Raw genomic sequence first — 23,664 nt, 5'->3', positions numbered from 1 at the left:
TCCACGTATGGGTTTTATTTCACGTAGAGCCCTAGGATGGCCCTTAAATGCCAGAATAAAGAAGGGGGGGGGGGGGATAGTATTTGGTTTAACAACTTCTACACTTTTGTCGGAGAGAGCGTTTATCTGGAGGGGGAAATGAAAAGCACGAAGAGCGGGTGCTCATTTACTTGGATCTCACGTCTCCGTGCCCCCTGGCGCGCGTCAACGTGCTGCTGAGCACGCTCTATTCCTGCGGCGGGAAGAGAGGAGGTGACTTGCGCGTTTGGCTAGTTTCCCAACGTCGGGGACGGAGGTGCGACAGTTAAAGATTAGCGTGATAGTGCTTCCTTTAAATACCGGGCACCGACTGATCAAAGCGTCCAATTCATTGCAGATCCTCGGCCAGTGCAGCTATCTGGTACGCGCTCTCGTCCCCAAACCTAACCCGAGATGGCAAACGCGTACCTGCAAGGAGTAGAGATCTCTGCATCACAGTTCCTGGATATTTTTCACCATTATGATAACGATGGTAATTTATTCCTTAAGATTGTGGATTATTCGTGGGGATGGCACTGAAGTAAAACGATTTTTGGGAAGTGTTGCGCCAAAGACCCTCATAGACCATTTGCGCTTTTTAGCGGGTTTTCGAAAATATGTAGTAGCCTATATTGAATGAAACAGTCGATTTAGCTGTCAAGACTGATATTTGTGTGACATTTGTTCTCTCAACTTTATCCATTGACAAATTGGATTGACAAATAATTGATTTAGAACCATTAACCACCATTTTATAGCGAAATATCAATAGTTACAAGACTATAAATGACTGGAAAATATGATTATAATATTGTGATAGGTTTAGGCACTAAAAATATGATTCAGTCAAAGTATGATTCAGTCATACAGCTGTCATGAAACGGAAAATGATGGATTTGATCCTGTGCGTTATATTCTTAAACTTAATGTAGGCTACTTTACGCATGTCTTTGATTGATTTGGTGCTTACTTCTTGCAGGTAATGGATATATTGAAGGGAAGGAGTTGCAGAGTTTTATAAAAGAACTTCAGCAAGCTCGAAAACAGGCAGGACTTGTAAGTAAACTGAATTATTTTAAACTTTATAACTTGAATGTATCGGCAGTCGGCCTGACAAATAATTGTCTTCTCAGACTGAACTGTTATCTAGTTTTTAAATGCATTAGGTATGACCCTCATTCGAATTACCTTCATCAGATAGGCCATACAGTAGGCTAGACATATAGACATTGTGAAACCAATGGGGGGGTTGATTAGGCTACTGGTGGTGCCACAGTTGAAAGCTTTCAAGTTAAAACATTGTGTGTGTGTGTGAATGTGTGAGAGAGAGCGAGAGAGAGAGATTGGGGTAAGTGTGGTGGGGAGAAAGAGAACTCAGTGCACCAGACATTACAGGCACCAAGCAGTTTTAACACTGATGCTGGTATTATGTGCACACCCTACAAGTTTTGTGTCTGTTTCAGCCGTGACATAATGTTGTCTTGTCAACATCCTCATCACTCATATTAGTGCTATTTGCTGTGTAATAATAATCAGTCATCTTTAATGTTTTTTTTACTAGAATAATCAAAAGGTTGGATTATAAAATGCAGTACAGGGCATGTCATTGAGAACATTTAATTTACAGAAGAGACTAAATGCATATTTTAGATTTCTTGTTGGTTCAATGAACATAGGGTTTTCTCAAGAGATGGAAATGGTGCATTTCATATAATGCTTCACTGAGCTTCCATTTTAAAGTACTGTCATGATATTGTGAAACTGGTCGTTCTTAATGGACTCTAATTGACTCTCCGCTAAGCACCACCTCCCTTGGTTACTGTTGCAGCCACGGACACATTTTCCCTGGAAGCACAATTCTCCCTTCCAACCACTGGCGAAATCCCCTCACAATGATCTCAAACTGTGTTTTTGGGGTGGCAGGGTAGCCTAGTGGTTAGAGCGTTGGACTAGTAACCGGAACCCCGCGCTGACTTGGTCTGTCGTTCTGCCCCTGAACAGGGGCCGTCATTGAAAATAAGAATTTGTTCTTAACTGACTTGTCTAGTTAAATAAAGGTTAAAAAAATAAAAATACACAATGAAATTATACACCGACTACCCCTTGCTAATCAAGAAGCTCTCTGGTATGTTGTAGTGGACTGCCATTACAATCGCTTCACTCTAACCTGGTAAACTTATGTCTATGGCTCAGCCAAAACGTACAACCCTCTTTTGGAGCTAACTAGTGCTCTCAAATCATTTCCTGATGTCGACAGATTGGAGTTGTATTAATAACATTAGCTAACATACATTTTGAGAAAACAAGTTATATTTAGTGGCAAGCTTGCTAGCATTAGCAACGTTCGGTGGTCAATGAACCTGAAAAATAGCTAACCAGATGGAACTAGCAAACAATGTAAATAATGTATAATTTTGGATTCTAAAAATACTCCATGAACAGGTTCTGGAACCCTCGTGCACTATTCCATTATTTAGCCATTTAAAACATGTATTTCTTAAAGAAAACTCACGTTTTCTCACTGCCCTCACAGACTTTTATGTGTTTCAAACATGAGCTTCTCCGAGGTGAAGTACTCGAGACAGTTGCTATCCATTGGAGTGCTGTGATTAGTTGCCCAGAATTCTGGGGCGGGACTTAGCGAAGGGTCAATTGACATTGATTAATACATTATGACTAGTTATGAGGTGTCAAGTACTTGTCTGATCTACCAATATTTCATATGTCTTTCCATGCCTGAACGACTTATGGAACAACCTCATATTCCTGTTGCGTCAGATTGATGGGTTGAGGGATGTATTTCCCACAATTCCATCTTGCTCAACTGTAAGCCCCGATGGGGAAAAGCAGTTTTGGGGTCCTGTGTGTAGCTGGTGTAGAGAGTCAGGCGCAGGACAGCAGAAATTAGTAATCAACGTACTTTACTCAAAATACAAAAATACAAGGCAAATATACAAGCCCATAGTAACGGACCGATTTACAAAGAACAATCACTCACAAACAAACATGGGGAACAGAGGGTTAAATAATAAACAGGTAATTGGTTGAGTGAAACCAGATGTATAAGACTAAGACAAAATAAATGGAAAATGAAAAGTGGATTGACGGTGGCTAGAAGGCCGATGACGTCGACTGCCGAATGCTGCCCAAACAAGGAGAGGGGCCAACTTCGGTGGAAGTAGTGACAGTACCCCCCCCTCGACGTGGGGCTCCAGCAGCGCGCCGACACCGACCTCGGGGACGACCCGGAGGACGAGGCGCAGGGCGATCCGGATGGAGACGGTGGAACTCCCGCAGCAACGAAGGGTCCAAAACGTCCTCCACCGGCACCCAGCATCTCTCCTCCGGACCGTACCCCTCCCACTCCACGAGGTACTGAAGGCCCCTCGCCCGACGCCTCGAGTCCAGGATGGCTCGAACAGCATATGCCGGGGCATCCTCGATGTCCAGAGGGGGCGGAGGAACCTCCCGCACCTCAGACTCCTGGAGTGGGCCAGCCACCACCGGCCTGAGGAGAGACACATGGAACAAGGGAATAATATAGTAATCTGGGGGAATCTGTAACCTGTGGCACACCTCGTTCAGTCTCCTCAGGACCTTGAATGGCCCCACAAACCGCGGGCCCAGCTTCTGGCAGGGCAAGCGGAGGAGCAGGTTTCGGGTCGAGAGCCAGACCAGGTCCCCCGGTGCAAACACCGTGGCCTCGCTGTGGTGGCGGTCGACGTTCGCCTTTAACCGCCTTTAACGGCCCGTTGTAGGTGCACATGGGCGTCCCAGGTTTCCTCCGAGCGCTTAAACCATTCGTCCACCGCGGGAGCTTTGATCTGGCTCTGATGCCACGGTGCCAGAACCGGCTGATACCCCAGTACGCACTGGAAAAGAGAGAGGTTAGTGGAGGAGTGGCGGAGTGAGTTTTGGGCCATCTCTGCCCAGGGGATGACCTACCCACATCCTGGTTTACTCTCTCCACCTGCCCGTTACTTTCAGGGTGAAAGCCTGAGGTGAGGCTGACCAAGACCCCCAGACGTTCCATGAACGCTCTCCAGACCCTGGACGTTAACCGGGGACCCTGATCAGAAACTATGTTCTCAGGCACCCCATAGTGCCAGAAGACGTGTGTAAACAGGGCCTCTGCAGTCTGTAGGGCCGTATGGAAACCGGGCAAAGGGAGGAAACGGCAGGACTTAGAAAACCGATCCACAATAACCAGGATCGTGGTGTTGCCCTGTGACGGAGGAAGATCCGTCAGGAAGTCCACCGACAGGTGCAACCACGACCGTTGTGGAACGGGTATGGGTTGTAACTTCCCTCTGGGCAGGTGCCAGGGAGCCTTGCACTGGGCACACACCTAGCAGGAGGAAACATAAACCCTCACGTCCTTGGCCAGGGTGGACCACCAGTACTTCCCACTAAGGCAACGCACCGTCCGACCGATGCCAGGGTGACCAGACTAGGGTGACGTGTGAGCCCAATAGATCAAGCGTCCAGCTGGACACTGCGTGGGAGTGGGCTCTGTGCGTAACGCCCGCTCGATGTCCGCGGCCAGCTCCCACACCACCGGTGCCACCAAGCAAGAGGCTAGAAGTATGGGAGTGTGATCCGTGGACCGCGCCTCCGTGTCATACATCCGGGACAGTACGTCTGCCTTAGCGTTCTGGGAATCTGGTCTGTAGGATAGAGTGAAAACAAAACGTGTAAAAATCATGGCCCACCTCGCCTGGCGAGTGTTCAGTCTACTCGCAGCCCGGATATACTCCAGATTGCGGTGATCAGTCCAGATGAGAAAAGGGTGTTTAGCCCCCTCAAGCCAATGTCTCCACGACTTCAGAGCCTTGACAAAAGCCAACAGCTCCCAGGCCCCCACATCATAGTTTCGCTCCACCGGGCTGAGCTTCTTTGAAAAGAAAGCACAGGGGCGGAGCTTTGGTGGTGTGCCCGAGAGCTGAGAGAGCATGGCTCCTATCCCAGCCACGGATGCGTCCACCTCCACTATGAATGCCAAAGAGGGATCCGGATGAGCCAGCACGGGAGCCGAGGTAAACAGAGCCTTCAGGTGACCAAAAGCCTACCTCCGGTAGTATTTGGCAAACCCTAGAAACCGCTGCACGTCCTTTACCGTAGTGGGAGTCGGCCAATTACGCACGGCTCCAATGTGGTCACTCTCCATCTCCACCCCTGAAGTGGAAATGCGGTACCCTAGGAAGGAGACGGAATGTTGGATGAACAGACATTTCTCAGCCTTGACGTACAGGTCATGCTCCAGCAGTCGACCAAGCACCCTGTGCACCAGGGACACATGCTCGGCGCGTGTAGCGGAGTATATCAGAATGTCGTCGATATACACCACTACACCCTACCCCCATCCCGGGAAAATCTCGTCAACAAAGGCCTGAAAGACTGATGGAGCATTCATCAACCCGTACGGCATGACGAGGTACTCATGGTGCCCTGATGTGGTACTAAATCCCGTCTTCCACTCGTCCCCCTCCCGGATATGCACCAGGTTGTAAGCGCTCCTGCGATCCAATTTTGTGAAGAAGCGCGCACCGTGCATTGACTCGATCACACTGGCGATGAGAGGCAGTGGGTAGCTATATGTCACTGTGATTTGATTGATCCCTCGATAGTCAATACATGGGCGCAGACCCCCATCCTTCTTCTTCACAAAAAAGAAACTCGAGGAGGCAGGTGAAGTGGAGGGCCGAATGTATCCCTGCCCCAGCTGCCGGCTCCTCCTGTGACAGAGGATACACGTGACTCCTGGGAAGTGCTGCATCTACCAGGAGATTTATCGCACAATCCCCCCGTCGATGGGGTGGTAATTTAGTCGCCCTCTTCTTACAGAAGGTGAGAGCCAAATCGGCATATTCTGAGGGGATGCGCACGGTGGAGATCTGGTCTTGACTTTCCACCGTAGTCACACCGATGGAAACCCCCACACACCTCCCTGATCACTCTCGTGACCAGCCCTTGAGAGCCCTCTGTTGACACGAAATAGTGGGGTTATGACAGGCCAACCAGGGTAAGCCCAGCACCACGGGAAACGCAGGAGAATCAATAAGGAAGAGATTGATTCTCTCCTTGTGACCCTCCTGCGTAACCATGTCTAGTAGAGCGGTGGCCTCCCTAATCAGCCCTGACCCTAATGGTTGACTATCTAGGGCGTGCACAGGGAAGGGCATATCCACAGGAACAAGGGGGATCCCTAAACTATGGACAAATGAACGGTCAATAAAATTCCCAGCTGCGCCTGAATCTATGAGCGCCTTATGCTGGGAATGCGGGGAAAACTCAGGAAATGAAATAAACACATACATGTGAACAACAAGGGGCTCTGGGTGAGCCTGGTGCCAACTCACCTGGGGTGACACGAGAGTGCCCTGCCTGCTGCCTCGACTCCCCGACGAACCGCACCAGCACCGACCAGCAGTGTGCCCTCTGCGGCCACAGATGGTGCAGGGAATGGCCCCTCCTCTGGTCGCTCTAAGTGCAGCACCTCCCAGCTCCATGGGCGTCAGAGCGGAGGTGCTGGGGGATGGAACTGACAGGCCAGGTGAAGGAGAGGTGGACAGTGGGGTCGGCGGTAGTGGCGCTGGTGGAGGCGCTGGAAATCCTCCCCCTCTCTCCCAACGATCCATCGTCTGCAGCACGCGATCCATGGCGGTGCCCAGACGTTGCAACATGGTCGCATGTTGCTGAACGCGCTCCTCTATTGCCACAGGGAGGGTGTCTGCTCCTGCTGACTCCATTGGGTTAGTGAGTGATTCTGTAATGGGGTCCTGTGTGTAGCTGGTGTAGAGAGTCAGGCGCAGGACAGCAGAAATGAGTAATCAACGTACTTTACTCAAAATACAAATATACAAGGCAAAATATACGAGCCCACAATAACGGACCGATTTACAAAGAACAATCACTCACGAACAAACATGGGGAACAGAGGGTTAAATAATAAACAGGTAATTGGGTGAGTGAAACCAGGTGTGTAAGACTAAGACAAAACAAATGGAAAATGAAAAGTGGAACGGCGGTGGTTTATTTGTGTCTCTACTCAGCGTTTTGGGGTCTGAATTGGATTGAGTCACCCATTGCTCAGTGACAAACAGCACTGCAGTGCACTCTCCTGCTTTGCATTTTGGAAAGGTTAAACACTTATTTCCCATTCTGTATACAAGCAATTAGCCAAGCCTCTATAGAGCAAGTCAATTGGCACTCAATCCCAGAACTTTAAACAGGAGTAATAGCTCAACTTTTGCCAGACACTGAAAACACCTTTTAATTTACTCTATGGGGGGAGAGCACGTTGGGGAGTTGATTATGGAAAATCGCCGCATTTACCATCAAATGAAGTGCCCATTTACAACTGCCCAATCAATGCCCAGTGAGAAAACACCATTGAAGTGCAATTTGAAGTAGGATTGGAGTTATTAGCATATCTGACACCACCTTATGCAGAGAGATGCCAAAGATGGTTTCCACATTTAGCATGGGCATCATCACCAGACAGATCAATACAGAGATCAATGATTGGTTTTGACTGCATAGCGCATGCAGTGTGTAGATTGGCGCAGGGTCCTCTTACTTAGAAATTCCATTGAATTCAATCAAACATGCACTTTAACATTTGCAGAGTCACTTGGTGTTGGATAGTGGACATGATTTTGATTATGTCATACAGCAATAAAGATGGCTTCCAAAGATGGCCGTCATGCATCTACTCAGTGGACACACGCATGGACTAGAAGAAGAGCTCACTCATAGTACATCTTCCTTTCATACAACATAATCATTTTAACCCGAAAGACAAGGCCAATGTTAGAATATTGCCTACTTTCTACCAGTACACTTGTTCTCCAGTGAGAATGCAAGGTGATCTTCTTCGCTAGAGTTAAACTCTTGTGCCAGTGTCTCTGAAAGGAAAATTATGAAATGATAATGGTCATATATTTGGAACATATTTGGTCAGTGCTGGTGTGACACCGGGATTTACAGATATTTATTTATAGCATCTCAGGATATGGCTCACATTGTTCTTGAAGCAATGCATTGCTTTTATTGATTGTGTTTTGGAGGTGAAATGCAAATGTAAAAATCTGAGTCCTACTGTGTTTATATTCCTATTATAGAAAGGCTCTATAAAACAGACATTAGTCATTACTAAGGTACCTTGATGTTCTCATAAAAACATAGAGTACTAACGCATCGATCACACCAACAGCGTCATTGCATTTTGTTACAGCAGAAGTACATTCATTTCCAATGGAACGCTGCGTGAGCCTTGCAGCACTGCGTTGTAGAGGCAGTTGCAGTGTGTTCTGTGTGGTGCGTACGTTGGATTTATAGAACGTATGCGTTAAACTGTATGCGTAGACGACTTGACAGAAATGGTAGCAGGGGGTGAATGTTGAACTTTTGTTGAACACCTATCCAGATGGTGCTGCGTACCATTTTGCGCATTGATGGTATAGGTGTGATCGAGGTGTAAGATACACTAATATTGATCTTTTATCCTTGATATCAAATGTAATCTAGTTTTTTTCTTTCTATCTTTCAACTCATTTACTTTTACCATCGATACAATGGGAGTGAGTGATCATGGTAAAGGCCATGTCCATCTTTTACAGAAATGCTCAATTTGCAGCTTAAAGCCTAATATATACCTTACACAAGTATGCAACACAAGAACGCAATTAACTACGCATGCAATAAAGCCCACTTCAACAGGCCTACTGCAAGGCCATGTAGCAGATAAGTGCTACCCTACAGTATCATATTGTCACATGTAAAACTTCCCAGTCCCAACATAGACAACCTCAAATGGCTGCCTTTAAAGGCCCAGTGTGTAGTCAAAAACGTGATTTACCTATGTTTTACATATATTTCCACACTACGGGGTTGTAATAATACTGTGAAAATTGCTAAGAAGCTGTTTTTGTTTATTTTTTTGACAATTTTAATGGAAAACAATCACAGTAAGCTACTTGTTACCCATAAATGATTTGATATTGAGATAAAAAATAACTGCATTGGACCTTGGAACTTATTGTAGCATTCTCTCTCGAGGCACTTCATATGCTTCTATGAAAGTACCTGACACTATCAGTGCCTCGTCAACTCGAATCAATTACACTGAACGTGTCAGTGGAGATCTCTATCCCTCCCCACCAGGCATCACATCAGTAGCTGGCTGGCTGTGCAGCCAGGTCAACTGTGATACAAGTCAGTATTCCACGTCCATCAATGTCTGAGGACGTGGGAAGATGACGTGGAACCGGCCTCTAGGGGCAACAGTGAGAGCTGTTACCTTCAAGTAGGTTTCGGTAGGGCGTTTTGCTAGGGCGTTGTGAACGGGAATGGCAGATGGGCGTAAGCATCTGATTCGAAAGGTTGCAAGTTTTAATCTAGCAATAGAATGTCGTTTTTATATTTGTTTTAAACCTATCCCAAACCTTAACCCGTACCTTAACCATTCAGAGTTGATGCCTAACCTTAAGAATTTTGAATAAATGCCTGAACTTAACCCTAACCATAACAATTCAGAGTTAATGCCTAAACTTAAACACGTTGAAACTTTACAATTGGAACAACTTCTAAATTTGCCATTTGAGAAACATGGATCAATGTCTAATTCTGACATGAGACTTTGAGAGCTGGTTGGGCCCCTTCGTACATGCATAATCAATGCATCGCTTGGCCATCTGTATGTGTGCAGCGACATGGATTGACCAGTGTCAAGTCTCTATTAGAATTGTGCTCTGGTGGGTGAAGATTTACAACACTCGCTCCTAATCTGCTTGGCATGTTAAATGGTGTTTGTGAGGACACAAGGTATACAAGGTCTTTCACGGCACCAGGTGCCTACTAAATAGCCTTTCTAGATAATTGAGCAGATTACTGAGCCCTCATGCTATCCGTGCTTGTATTTCAAACAACTAAAATCTTCCCTGCATAAAACATAATTACTTGTTAAAAGGATGTGTGTATCCCTATTTAGTTTCGATGTTAACTAATTATATGTTTATATGTTGAGATTTGTATGTAATTCTTCAAGGTAAAAGCTACTGCAATTAATTGACAATGTAATTTTCTCTCTCTCATAGGAGCTTACAGACCAAATGAAGGCTTTTGTACAGGAATATGAGAAAAATACAGATGCCAAAATTGGAATTGTTGAGGTAAGAGTCTACATAAACTCATGATGCAGTAGGTTAAGGCCCACCTAGAATTTGGGACTTTCAGGGACACCGGATCTTGAAACATTGCCAGGTTTAGAGGGGGCTTCTCCCTCTATGAAAGGTGTTCAAATATAATTTTTAAAGACAGTCAATTTAGCCGTGCAGGGTCAAGGGGATTCATATCTCTGCTATAGATGGATACTCTGAAGATTTAACTGACAGACAGGATCATTCAGCTGTACACAAATGCACCCACGCACCATCGCACACAAACACACACAATGATTACGCAAAAATAGAGGTAATACACATAATTTGAAAGTGGAGATATCTATTGTGTTTGGAATACGAGATTGCCGTTTAAATTAGATTCCTCAGCAGCATGATGGAAGAACAGGAGTCCTGTTTGATTTTTTTTTGTTGGCATGGGGTGTTTCAATGCCCCCGGAATGGTTATGTTGCAGCTGTCTGATGGCTAGTCTAGCGGGAATAGTCTGAAAGTTTAGGCTGGGTCTCAAACCGGATTTACAATGCATTTCTCAGCAGCCAGCTGTGTGTTTTTGGGAGGCGGGTGCTGGTCAGATCGATAAGGGCTATAGGAAGGACTTGACCTGTGCCTTGGGGAACGGGCCAGTCACGAACCGCCTGGACCTTCCTCTCCTTGGGTTTGACGTTCCCATGTCCGATCAAATAACCCAGGTACTTCACCTCCTCGAACCTCAGCTTGCATTTCTTGGGATTCGCTGTCAATCCGGCCTGCATGAGCACATCCAGCACCGCCTAGAGGCGCGTCAGGTGTTCTTCCCAACCTTGGCTGTGGATGATGATGTCATCCAAATAGGCTGCTGCGTACTGTTGGTGGGATCTGAGGACTCGGTCCATCAGGCGCTGGAACGTGGGCGGGGCTCCATGGAGACCAAACGGGAGGACCCGGTATTGGTATAAGCTGTCCGGTGTTGAGAATGCTGTCTTTTCCCAGGAGGAGGCTGCCAATATCCCTTGGTCAGGTCCAGGATGCTGATGTACTGGACCTTTCCCAACCGGTCGATGAGCTCGTCCACCCTTGGAAAACACTGCGGTGTTCCGATCGATGAGCTCTCAAAGTGCTTGCTTCTGGGTCGGTCCGAGGTCCGCATTGCTCGAGACCACCACTGGTCCCGTCGACGTCCTGGGTTTTGACCACAACACGGCCAAGGCTGTCATCACGTGTCACCTCTTCAATAGGTTCACGTGGTAAATCTGTTGGTGTTTCCGTCTCCCTGGCTGCCGTACGCGGTAATTTATGGGTCCCAGCTTCTCTGTCACCTCGTATGGTCCGTGCCATGTTGCCAGGAACTTACTTTCTGCATTAGGGATTAGCACCTTCTCACCCACATGGAACTCTCTGGGCTGGGTACCCCAATTGCAGACCTTGGCTTGGGCGCACTGGGCCTTCGCCATAGGTTCCCTTACCACTGGCCATATGCCTGTCTTCCGCTCCCTCATCGTCTCTACGTGTTCCACCACGCTGCGTAAGGGGGTCGGCTAGGCTTCCCACACCTCCATGGCGAGATCCAGTAGGCCGCTTGGTCTCCTCCGTAGAGGAGGAGACCCAGTGGAGGCTTGGGGCACTTTCAAGTTCAGATCTTTCCACTGGAAATTGAAGAGGGGCAGCATGGGCTCCTCTTCCGGTTGTTCAGCAGGTGAGGTTGGTTCCGGTGCCCCCTCAGACCCCCAACTCCGGGTCCGTAGACACAGGTTTGGCAACCGCTTGCTTCCGGGCCGCGCAGGTGACGGTCTGTCCCCACTCTCGTCGGTCGCCAGCTCATACTCTTGTTCCCAGCTTGTGCCTCCACAGTGCCGTGAACAGCGAACAATCTCGTCCCACGAGGAGGGATACTGGCAACTCAGGTATGACACTCTCCACTATCTGGCAGCTCCCTTGTGGCATCACGATGGTGGCCTGCCTGGTCGAATAACACTTGGTGTCACCGTGGACACAGGATACGGACACAGCGTTACCACACTCCAGGAATCCAACAGAGCGTGTGTGTCGTGACCGTTGACTTTCACTGGCACCATGGGTACTGGTAGTTCACTGTGGGCCCAACATGAGGTGACATAGTTTACTGCATGGCCCGACTAATCTCCAGGGCCCGACGATGGCATTGACTCTTCTTGACCCGGCAATTCGATGCGAGGTGTTCCCGGGCGCCACACTCAAAACACCTCCTTTGGTCTTCATCCACCTGGGGTTCTTAGCAACGGGTCGACTCTCCTCCAGCTGTCTCTCCGTGGGTCTGCAGTCCTTTAGCCCAGCTGACTGTCATATTGGGAGTACAGTGGTGGGGTCATCCTTCTGTCCCCTCCGACAGATTTGGCCTGCATCCCCTTCAGCAGGGCTTCGGTATTCTGATGCTTCTCCACAGCTCACAAGAGGTCCTCCAAGGTCTGGGTGCGTAGGCTCGCCAACCTCTTCATGTGAGGTAGCGCCATTAAGAAGCGGTCCATGACCACATTGTTGATAACAAGGAGGATGGCTATGTCAGTTAGGAGCCATGCCCTGGTGAAGGTCGCTCATCTGGGCTCGTGGGGGAAGCTTCGGCCACAAACCTCCAGTCGTGGACCAGTTGGGCCCAACGGGCCAGGCTGTATCCGTAGTGGCTGAGTACCTCCCTCTTGAGACAGTCATAGTTAGCCGCCTGTTCTGTGTTGAGTTCATAATATGCCTTTTGGGCGTCTCCGGACAGGAACGGGGCAGCAGACTCGCCCCCTTCGCCTTGGGACAACCTTCCCGGAGTATTGTCTGTTCAAACGTGCAGAGGTAGGTCTCGATGTCGTCATCTTCCGTTGATAGTGAGTAAACGTCAACCCTGGTCTGACCACGTTCTTAGACTTGCCCTGTCCGGTAGCAACCCTCCCATGTGCTGCCCACCTGGCAGCTTTATGAGCCCAGTATGGCTGGTGAGCAATCAGCCCCTCTGTCTGTCACCTCAACGAGACTCCCCCTCGTGGCATGTCTGCGGTACGCCACAATGATGGCGTTGAATCAACATGAAAAACTGATTGGATTTGCAAAAAGTGATCAACATAAGGGAATTTAGTCTTTTTTTCACCCAACTTTACCCTAAATCCAATGACGCAGTGACATTTTTTGTTGATTTCACGTTAAATTCCTGTTAGTTGACAACTCAACCAAATGTAAATTGAAACTAGACGTTTAAATGACATCTGTGCCTAGTGGGTGGTGGCTAAACTGTCATTGGGGGCCATTGTTTGCCACTGATCAACTGTTAAAAATAAATGGGATGTTCAACCAATGTTACCATGTTTCAGGACAATACAGTATGATCTCTTATATATTTTCCTCTTTTCTCTGTGTCACAGCTAGTACAAATATTGCCCACAGAAGAGAACTTCTTGTTATTTTTCCGGCAACAGTTGAAGTCTTGTGCGGAATTTATGCAGGTATTTTTCTATAAACCAAGATTATCTATTTAAATGTTTTCAAGTGACTCATGACATAAACATAGTTTTTAACTGATTTAACTATTCTCTCCTCATTGATGATACAAACCCCTCTTTCACTCATTGTCTCCTTCCAGGCTTGGCGATGTTATGATGCAGACCATAGTGGCTACATTGAAGCAGATGAGCTGAAGGTGAGCAATGCCTGCCGGTGTGTGTAGTGCCTCCTAATTTGTGTCTTGATGAACTGTCTCACTGTCCTCTCTATTTCATTATGGGGATATAGGCTTACAAGGAGCCTCTGAGGGCAATGCTCATCTGGACTGTAACTTGGAATCAATTTGTATTGTAAATCATTTTGGTAATTGAGCGTTTTGTAGGAATCCCGGGGGGAGTTTTGTTTTTCTTATCCCGTATACCAAAGTTTCACTCATGTTCAGTACCAGTCAAAGGTTTGTACACACCTATTCATTCAAGGGTTTTTCTTTAGTTGTACTATTGTCTACATTGTAGAATAATAGTGAAGACATCAAAACTATGAAATAACACATGGAATCATGTAGTAACCAAAAAAGTGTTACAAAAAAATCTAAATATATTTTAGATTCTTCAAAGTAGCCACTCTTTGCCTTGATGACAGCTTTGAACACTATTGGCATTCTCTAAACCAGCTTCATGAAAGAAGTCACCTGGAATGCTTTTCCAACCGTCTTGAAGGAGTTCCCACATATGCTGAGCACTTGTTGGCTGCTTTTCCTTCACTCTGCAGTCCAACTCATCCCAAACCATCTCAATTGAGTTGAGGTCAGGTGATTGTGGAGGCCAGGTCATCTGATGCAGCACTCTATCACTTTCCTTATTGGTCAAATAGCCCTTACACAGCCTGGTTGTGTGTTTTAGTTCATTGTCCTTTTGAAAACCAAATGATAGTCCCACTAACCGCAAAGCAGATGGGATGGTGTATCGCTGCAGAATGATGTGGTAGCCATGCTGGTTTTGTGTGCCTTGAATTCTAAATAAATCACTGACAGTGTCACCAGCAAAGCACCCCCTCACCATCATACCCACCTCCTCCTCCATGCTTCACGGTGGGAACCACACATGCGGAGGGCATCCATTCACCTACTCCGCATCTCACAAAGACATGGCGGTTGATACCAAAAATCGTACATTTGGACTCATCAAACCAAAGTACAGATATCCACCGGTCTAATGTCCATTGCTCGTATTTCTTGGCCCTAGCAAGTCTTTTTTTCTTATTGGTGTCCTTTAGTAGTGGTTTCTTTGCAGCAATTCGACCATGAAGGCCTGATTCACACAGTCTCCTCTGAACAGTTGATGTTGAGATGTGTCTGTTACTTGAACTCTGTGAAGCATTTATTTGGGCTGCAATCTGAGGTGCAGTTAATTGCCGATTTCTGAGGCTGGTAACTCTAATGAACTTATCCTCTGCAGCAGAGGTTAGCTGGTTCTCCCTTTCCTGTGGTTTTCCTCATGAGAGACAGTTTCATCATAGTGCTTAATGTTTTTTACGACTGCACTCGAAGAAACTTTAAAGTTTTTGAAACGTTCAGGATTGATTGACCATCACGTCTTAAAGTAATGATGGACTGTCATGTCTCTTTGCTTATTTGAGCTGTTCTTGCCATAATATGGACTTGGTCTTTTACCAAATAGGGCTATCTTCTGTATACCACCCCTACCTTGTCACAATACAACTGATTAGCTCAAACGCATTAAGAAGGAAAGAAATTCCACAAATGAACTTTATTTATTAGGTTAATGTGGGTTCAGAGATCAGACAACCTAGAGTATATTTCACACCTAGTCGTGCTCAAACTCTTTATTAACTGAATCATGTCTTCACATTAGTATGCATGCCAATATACACCCACATGTATTATAATGTTTTTTCATTACCTTGAACCATTAGGTACACATAGGCACCGAGACCCACACATCCACCCCCCTCCACACAGGTGCACACCACAAACCTCCTTCAAACCTCAATAACCTAAATTAATAGTTAAAAGACATTACAGGGTTAGCTTTGCCCGTGAGTGTTTTGATAACGATAACACTGTCAACAGTCAAGCACTTTACTGCAAGACCTAAGAGGTAGTTTGGAAGGTGTATCATAGTTAGCAGGGTTTTTTTTTTTACAGTATGCATGAAACTGAATGATTTAGAAAACACAAACCATTTAAGAATTTAGTTGTACTTTGTGTCATACAGTCAGGTCCAAAATTATTGGCATCCTTGATAAAGATGAGAAAAAATTCTGTATAAAATAAATACAAATATTGAGCTATACACTCTATCTAGAACCTAAAAGGGTTATTTGTCTCTCCTTAGGATAACCCTTTGAATAACCCTTTTTGGTTCCAAGTAGAACCCTTTTGGTTCTATATGGAACCCAAAATAGTTTTACCTGGAACTAAAAAAAATGCAAACTCCAGGTGTTAACATTTATCTGATGACATGAAAATAGAGCTCTTTGACCACTCACGCCAGTGGTGGGTTTGGCGTCACAAAAAATATGAATATGCACAAAAAATCCCCATACCTACTGTAAAATATGCAGGTGGATCTTTGATGTTATTAGGCTATTTAGCTTCCACTGGTCCTGGGGCCCTTTTTAAGGTCAATGTCATCATGAACTTTACCCAGTACCAAGACATTTTAGCCAAAAACCTGGTTGCCTCTGTCAGGAGGCTAAAACTTGGCCACAAGTGGATCTTCCAGCAAGACAATAACCCCAAGCACACATCAAAATCCACAAAGATATGGTTAGTTGACCACAAAAATCTACATTTTGCAATGGCCATCTCAGTCTCCGGACTTGAACCCCATTCAAAACCTTTGGTTTGAATTGAAGAGGTCCATACGGACAAATGAAGGATACCACTGATCTGTATGAAGAAAGGGTGTAAGATGCTTTCCAATGTGTTCTCCAATCCATAAAACATTTTTGAAAAAGGCTCAGTACCATTATCCTCGCAAGGTGAGGTATTGAAAACAGGGGTGCCAATCATTTTGACCCCTATCTTCTTGTGAAAAAAAGTATTAGTCGTTAAACCAAATCTCTCTCTGAGCAACTATGTTAGTATAAAATAATGACATTTTTCAGTTTATGTTGAGCGTACAATATACAGTGCCTTGCAAAAGTATTCATCCCCCTGGGTGTTTTTCCTATTTTGTTGCAATACAACCTGTAATTTAAATAGATTTTTATTTGGATTTCATGTAATGGACATACACAAAATAGTCCAATTTGGTGAAGTAAAATGAAAAAAAGAACCTGTTTCAATTTAAAAAAATAAATAAATGGAAAAGTGGTGCATACATATGTATTCACCCCCTTTGCTATGAAGCCCCTAAATAAGATCTGGTGCAACCAATTACCTTCAGAAGTCACATAATTAGTTAAATAAAGTCTGCCTGTGTGCAATCTAAGTGTCACATGATCTGTCATATGATCTCAGTACACCTGTTCTGAAAGGCCCCAGAGTCTGCAACACCACCAAGCAAGGGGCACAACCAAGCAAGCGGCACCATGATGACTAAGGAGCTCTCCAAACAGGTCAGGGATAAAGTTGCAGAGAAGTACAGATCAGGGTTGGGTTATAAAAAAATATCTGTAACTTTCAACATCTGACGGAGCACCATTAAATCCATTATTAAAAAATGGAAAGAATATGGCACCACAACAAACTTGCCAAGAGAGGGCCGCCCACCAAAACTCACGGACCAGGCAAGGAGGGCATTAATCAGAAAGGCAACAAAGAGACCAAAGATAAACCTGAAGGAGCTGCAAAGCTCCACAGTGGAGACTGGAGTATCTGTCCATAGGACCACTTTAAGCCATGCACTCCACAGAGCTGGGCTTTACGGAAGAGTGGCCAGAAAAAAAGCCATTGCTTAAAGAAAAAAATGAGCAAACACATTTGGTGTTCGCCAAATGGAGACTCCCCAAAAATATGGAAGAAGGTAGATGATCTGGTCAGATGAGTCAAAAATGTAGCTTTTTGGCCATCAAGGAAAACGCTATGTCTGGCGCAAACCCAACACCTCTCATCACCAGCAGCATCATGCTGTGGGGATGTTTTTCATTGGCAGGGACTAGGAAACTGGTCAGAATTGAAGGAATGATGGATGATGCTAAGTACAGTGAAATCCTTGAGGAAAACCTGTTTCAGTCTTCCAGAGATTTGAGACTGGGAGGTTGACCTTCCAGCACAACAATGACCCTACGCATACTGCTAAAGCAACACTCAAGTGGTTTAAGGGGAAACATTTAAATGTCTTGGAATGGCCTAGTCAAAGCCCAGACCTCAATCCTATTGAGAATCTGTGGTATGACTTAGTTGGAACCCATTCAACTTGAAGGAGCTGGAGCAGTTTTGCCTTGAAGAATGGGCAAAAATCCCAGTGGCTAGATGTGCCATGCTTATAGAGACTTGCAGCTGACATTGCTGAAAAGGTGGCTCTAAAAAGTATTGACTTTGGGGGTGAATAGTTATGCACGCTCAAGTTCTGTTTTCGCTTATTCCTTGTTTGTTTCACAAAAATATGTTGCATCTTCAAAGTGGTAGGCATGTTGTGTAAATCAGATGATACAAACCCCTAAAAAATATATATATTTTAATTTCAGGTTGTAAGTCAACAAAATAGGAAGAATGCCAAAGGGGGGTTACAGCCTGAATTCAAAATTGATTACATAGATGTTGTTTTCCTCACCCATCTACACACAACACCCCATAATGACAAAGTGATAATGTTTAGACATTTTTGCAAATTTATTGAAAATGAAATACAGAAATATCTAATTTACATAAGTATTCACACCCCAAGTCAATACTTTGTAGAAGCACCTTTGGCGGTGATGACAGTTTTGAGTCGTCTTGGGTATGTCTGTATCAGCTTTGAGTCGTCTTGGGTATGTCTGTATCAGCTTTGCACATCTGGATTTGGAGATTTTCTCCCATTCTTCCTTGCAGATTTTCTCAAGCTCTGTTAAATTCGATAGGGAGCGGCGGCTAACAGCAATCTTCAAGTCTTTCCACAGATTTTCAATGAGATTCAATTATCTCAGAGTCTTTCATGTGGCTTTTAGCAAACTCCCAAGCGTGTGGTCATGTGTATTTTTCTCAGGAATGGCTTCAGTCTGGCCACTCTACCATAAAGCCCAGATTGGTGAAGTGCTGCAGAGACAGTTGTCCTTCTGGCAGGTTCTCCCACCTCAGCCAAAGAACTCTGTAGTTCTGTCATGGCCATTGATTTCTTGGTCATCTCCCTGCCTAAGGTACTTCTTGTCCGGTTGGTCAGTTTGGTCAGACTCTAGGCAGAGTCTGGGTAGATCCATATTTTTTCAGTTTCCCAATGATGGAGACCACTGTGCTCTTGGAAACATTCAACACTTTAGAAATGTTTTTTTTTACCCTTCCCCAGGTATATGCCTCATCACAATTATAGCTCAGAGATCTACAGACAGTTCCTTGGACTTTATGGTATAGTTTTTGCTCTGACGTGCTCTGTCAACTGTGGGATCTTATATAGACAGGTGTGGTTCTTTCTAAATCATGTCCAAACCATTGAATTGGCCACGGGTGTACTCCTTAAATAGACAAGTGTGGTTCTTTCTAAATCATGTCCAAACCATTGAATTGGCCACGGGTGTACTCCTTAAATAGACAGGTGTGGTTCTTTCTAAATCATGTCCAAACAACTGAATTGGCCACGGGTGTACTCCAATCAAGTTGTAGCGACATCTCAAGGCCGATCAAAGGAAATTGGATGCACCTGAGCTCAATTTAGAGTGTCATAGCAAAGGGTTGTTAATACTTATGTCAATTAGTTATTTGTGTATTTCATTTTTAATAAATTTGCTAAACTTTCTAAAAACATGTTTTCACTTTGTCGTTATGGGGTATTGTGTTTAGAAGGGTGAGAACATTTTTCTCCATTTAATCCATTTTGAATTCAGGCTGTAACACAACACAATGTGGAATAAGTCAGTGGGTATGAATACTTTCTGAAGACACCGTAGCTCAGTATTTGCATGATTTATTTTATACAGTCTTTGTTTGCTCATCTTTATCAAGGTTGCCAATATTTCTGGACCTGACTGTACCTCCCAGACAGCATTGCATTTCAAATGTGTCTGCTATAGCAGGCGTTGTTGTCAAACTGATCTTTCTGCCTTTGCTTCATTTCCAGAACTTTTTGAAAGATCTGCTTCAGAAGGCTAAGAAACCATATGACGAAAAGAAGTTAGACGAGTATACACATACCACAGTAAGAATATAGTTTATACTTGTGCAGCTAGCCTCCGCAACAACTTTAAGAACAGTGTAGCTAAATGGCTACAACAAATAGCTCCGTACAGTATAATCCTTCATTTTCTGTTTTGTAGAGATTTAATTTGTTTGTTTATTTTTATCTTCCAGCTCAAAATATTCGACTCAAACCACGACGGGAAGTTGTGTTTGGCAGAAATGGCGAGGTCTGCTTATGAAGTTTTCTCCTGTGTGATATGAATGATATATCTGTCTCCACATCGTGCTGTATATTACCTGAACACAATTCTTCCAATGTGTGTGTTTCTTTTTTTACAGGCTGCTACCGGACGAGGAGAACTTTCTACTCAAGTTTCAGGTTGGTGGTTATTCCCAGAGTAAATCCAAGAGGTAATCGGAAAATCAGATTGACCTTGACTCCATTGTCTCCTCTCCCTCTATTTTCCTCCCCCTCTCGCTCGTCTTTCTGTCACAGAATGTGAAGATGGTGAGGAGAGAGTTCAACAAGATCTTTGAGTTATACGATCAGGTACATTCCAATAATACATTGTCATTATGCACCCTCACAAAAAAATAAGAATCACTTGCTGTTATGGCTTTTTGAATGATTCAATGCATCTCAAGACACAGTATGAACAAGGACAGAAAGTGCTTCAGACAGTGCTAGTCTGGGCAATTGCTGCTCTCTAGGGATGCACTCCCTCAATCTTTCTCTCTTATCCTCTTTATCTATTTCTCCTTTTCTTTCTTGCTCTCGTTCTTTCCCTGTCTATCTACCCATTTATCTTCCTATTGCCCTTATTTGTATGCACAATGGATACAGTACATGCCCCCCCTGTCCCCATCCCCCCCTCTTTCTCTCCCCTATAATGTATGACTGTCCCTGGAGTAGGTCGGCAGGTCGGCCCATTCTCTCTCGTGGCAGCGCCTACGATTCATATTGACTCGCAGGTTCATGTTGCGTAGGCAGGCAGGAAGGCGGGCAGGCAGGCAGACAGGCAGGGAGGCTGACCGGCAAACAGACAGGGAGGCGGGCAGACAAACAGACAAGGTGGGCAGGGAGGAGTTCTGGGCCTTGCTGTTATGTGACATCCAGACAGGTAATTGGGGCAGCAAATGACAACACATTATTTAGTTTGCCTGTAGAGCATTACAGGACAATTAATCTGAGTGGCTGGCTGATCATGCTTTTACATTTGTTTTAGTCTTCGACCATACAGTAGAACCTGGTTTAAAGATTGAGAATTTTAGAAGTGCCATGTTGGCACTAACTGTTCCACATGGTTACTGATGATGGCGCTCTTGTTGCCAACACAGAGGATTGATTGCTTGACTCTGTGGTACAGTATTTCTATTGCTCTGAATGGAGTTGGACACACAGAGAAGTCCCCTAAGGTGGATAGGGATATCCTTGTAAAGGTATCAGCGATGTGGTTATAATATTGCTTTCAGTGCACACAAGCCAGTAAGTACACAGAGGACCAAAAACAAACAGTTCAAATTCATGAATAGAAAATATGAGAAAATATCAGAAGGGCCCATGAACAGGCTGTTCAAATATACACATCTGTTCATTAAGCCTATTGTTTTGTTTGTTTACTGAGATTAGGCTTGTGAGATGCAACGTGGCATCATGTTGTCACTGCATACCAAACCAAACCCAAAGGCGGGCTAAATGGTGTTTCTTGTGTCTCTCTCTGTGTCCTTTTCTCTCCCTCTCTCTGTCTCTCTCAGGATGAGAATGGCTATATGGATGAGAATGAGCTGGATGCCCTCCTCAAAGATTTGTGTGAGAAGAACAAGAAGGTGGGTTTGAATTCTGTTTAATTGATGGAGAAGAGCGGAGACTAAGGGCAAGATTCAATCAGTTCCGCCTTAACCTGCGATAATCAAGAACTGCATAGCAGTCTCATTGTTTTTATGTAGGCGATGTCTGAGGTGTAACTGCGCTGGAGCTGTCAAATCAGCAAGCGGCTCCCGGCGTTATACTTATCGTCGACATTGCCATTGGATGCGCCAAGTCGAATTAGTAATAAACCCACACCGCTGAAACACCAGCTAGGCTAATGGAGGGATTAGCTTTCGCTGGTTAACGCTGGATCTGATTGAATCTAGGTCTGAACAGTCCAAAGAAATATTTTAGTTTTTCATCTTGAGACTTCAAATATCAGAGGGCCTCGTTTGTTGTCTGTGGTGATATGATTGGCCTGAGGACAATCACAATACCTCAAATCAAATCAAATGTATTTATATAGCCCTTCGTACATCAGCTGATATCTCAAAGTGCTGTACAGAAACCCAGCCTAAAACCCCAAACAGCAAGCAATGCAGGTGTAGAAGCAATACCTCTTCAAACAAACTCATAAGAGCATGCTTAGAACTGGACAGATATCCAATCTCTGTCTCGCTCTGTCTCTCTCTCTCTTGCTCTCTCTGACTCTTTCACACTCTCTCTCGCAGCTGACTTAAAAAATAATAATCTGGATGTCAATATATCAAAGCCATATGTGACCTGCATGTAGAGCCTACTCTTTTTTTTGTGCAAATATTTTGTCATCTTTATGAGCTAAGCTTTGGGCCAGCGACCATCTCAAAGCCGCGGGGGATTTTGAAATGGAAAAAGTAGGGTCAAGTCAATGTCAAATCTGTAAAAGTCAAGGGAAGAAAATGACAAGTTGGATATCTTCATCTGTTTCTTGTCTCCGACAGGTGCTGGAAGTCAACAAAATCCCCACATATAAGACCGCTATTATGGCGCTATCAGATGGGGGCAAGCTGTACAGGACAGAGCTAGCTCTTGTGCTCTGTGCTGAGGACATTTCAGCCCCTGCCCCCGTATAAACCACTCCTCTTTCAACCTTACCACACCCCCTCCATCCCCTTCTAACCCGCCTCCCTTCCCCTCACTCATGAATTGTGGATGTAGGGTGTATTTTTGTTTCAGTTTTTGCATTTCTTTCAATAAATCTGTCAATTTGCCAGTGACAGTGTGTGCATAGCTAGGGCACATTATCAGAGACATAGGGTGTCACATACTTTTCAAATCTTTTGTTTCTATACTCTTTGTAAATGTACAGATTTTTGTAACAATGAGATTGATACCACCATTGAAAGTCCCTGTACTTTGTCCTCTCTATACTACATACTCCAGGACTGTAGCCTCTCATTGGCTGAAAGAGAGGGTGTGTCCCCTACTGACCAATGACAACAATGTTTACCGTATTGTTAATTAATATCTCTACACCAAGTAGTCAAACTACTAGTAACAATAACTTATACTATTAGAATTATATCCCTCCATTAGCCTAAGCAATATGTTACTAAAATGTTTCTGTAATGTTGTGCATGGAAACTAAATATAATAAATAGCGGAAGAACAGTTCTGTGATGTGAGACCATTTTAAGCTATATATCGTTTTGCAGTGCATGTTAGTTGCTGAAGGCTAGCCTTGTGTGGAGGTACTACTGAATGGACAAGCACATATCTCGGAGTTGTGTAACCTAACCCCCGTGACCCCTGACCTGCCCTGTGTACAACGATGGTGCCAGTCTCTGATGTGCTACATGGACCTTTTTTTGCACTGTTAACAATGCCATGCCCCACCATGCTGGGCACCAGAAACACTGTGTAAGATGTAATAAAAACTCAATTCAACAACTACCTTACACCCCAACTGTGTGCATCACTGTGTTACTACTTGACTGACAAAGGGGGAATTGAAAATGTC

The 23,664-nt window shown here is 44.9% G+C and overlaps 1 protein-coding gene across 1 annotated transcript; it reads left to right on the top strand.

The window, feature by feature from the left end:
* The first annotated feature begins 268 nt into the window (after positions 1–268).
* On the top strand, positions 269–23,592 carry LOC115103344 (calbindin-like). Its single transcript, XM_029624234.2, has 11 exons — positions 269–511; positions 998–1,074; positions 10,116–10,190; positions 13,557–13,637; positions 13,775–13,831; positions 19,857–19,934; positions 20,087–20,142; positions 20,255–20,294; positions 20,412–20,465; positions 21,671–21,742; positions 22,646–23,592. Exons 1-11 carry the CDS (start codon positions 433–435, stop codon positions 22,775–22,777), a joined length of 801 nt encoding a protein of 266 aa, XP_029480094.1. The 5' UTR covers positions 269–432; the 3' UTR covers positions 22,778–23,592.
* The last annotated feature ends 72 nt before the right edge of the window (positions 23,593–23,664 follow it).

This window comes from Oncorhynchus nerka, linkage group LG3 (assembly GCF_034236695.1).
Source record: "Oncorhynchus nerka isolate Pitt River linkage group LG3, Oner_Uvic_2.0, whole genome shotgun sequence".
Classification (NCBI taxonomy): domain Eukaryota; kingdom Metazoa; phylum Chordata; class Actinopteri; order Salmoniformes; family Salmonidae; genus Oncorhynchus; species Oncorhynchus nerka.
The sequence above is the reverse complement of the archived record's forward strand: the minus strand, read 5'-3'. Positions and strand labels throughout refer to the sequence as shown.

Bases quoted from the DNA above. Each gene is read 5' to 3' on its own strand.
- LOC115103344 (XM_029624234.2), top strand. From the start codon at position 433: ATGGCAAACGCGTACCTGCAAGGAGTAGAGATCTCTGCATCACAGTTC. The intron at 20,295-20,411 runs GTTGGTGGTTAT...TTTCTGTCACAG, and splicing joins ACTTTCTACTCAAGTTTCAG to AATGTGAAGATGGTGAGGAG. The intron at 20,466-21,670 runs GTACATTCCAAT...TGTCTCTCTCAG, and splicing joins TCTTTGAGTTATACGATCAG to GATGAGAATGGCTATATGGA.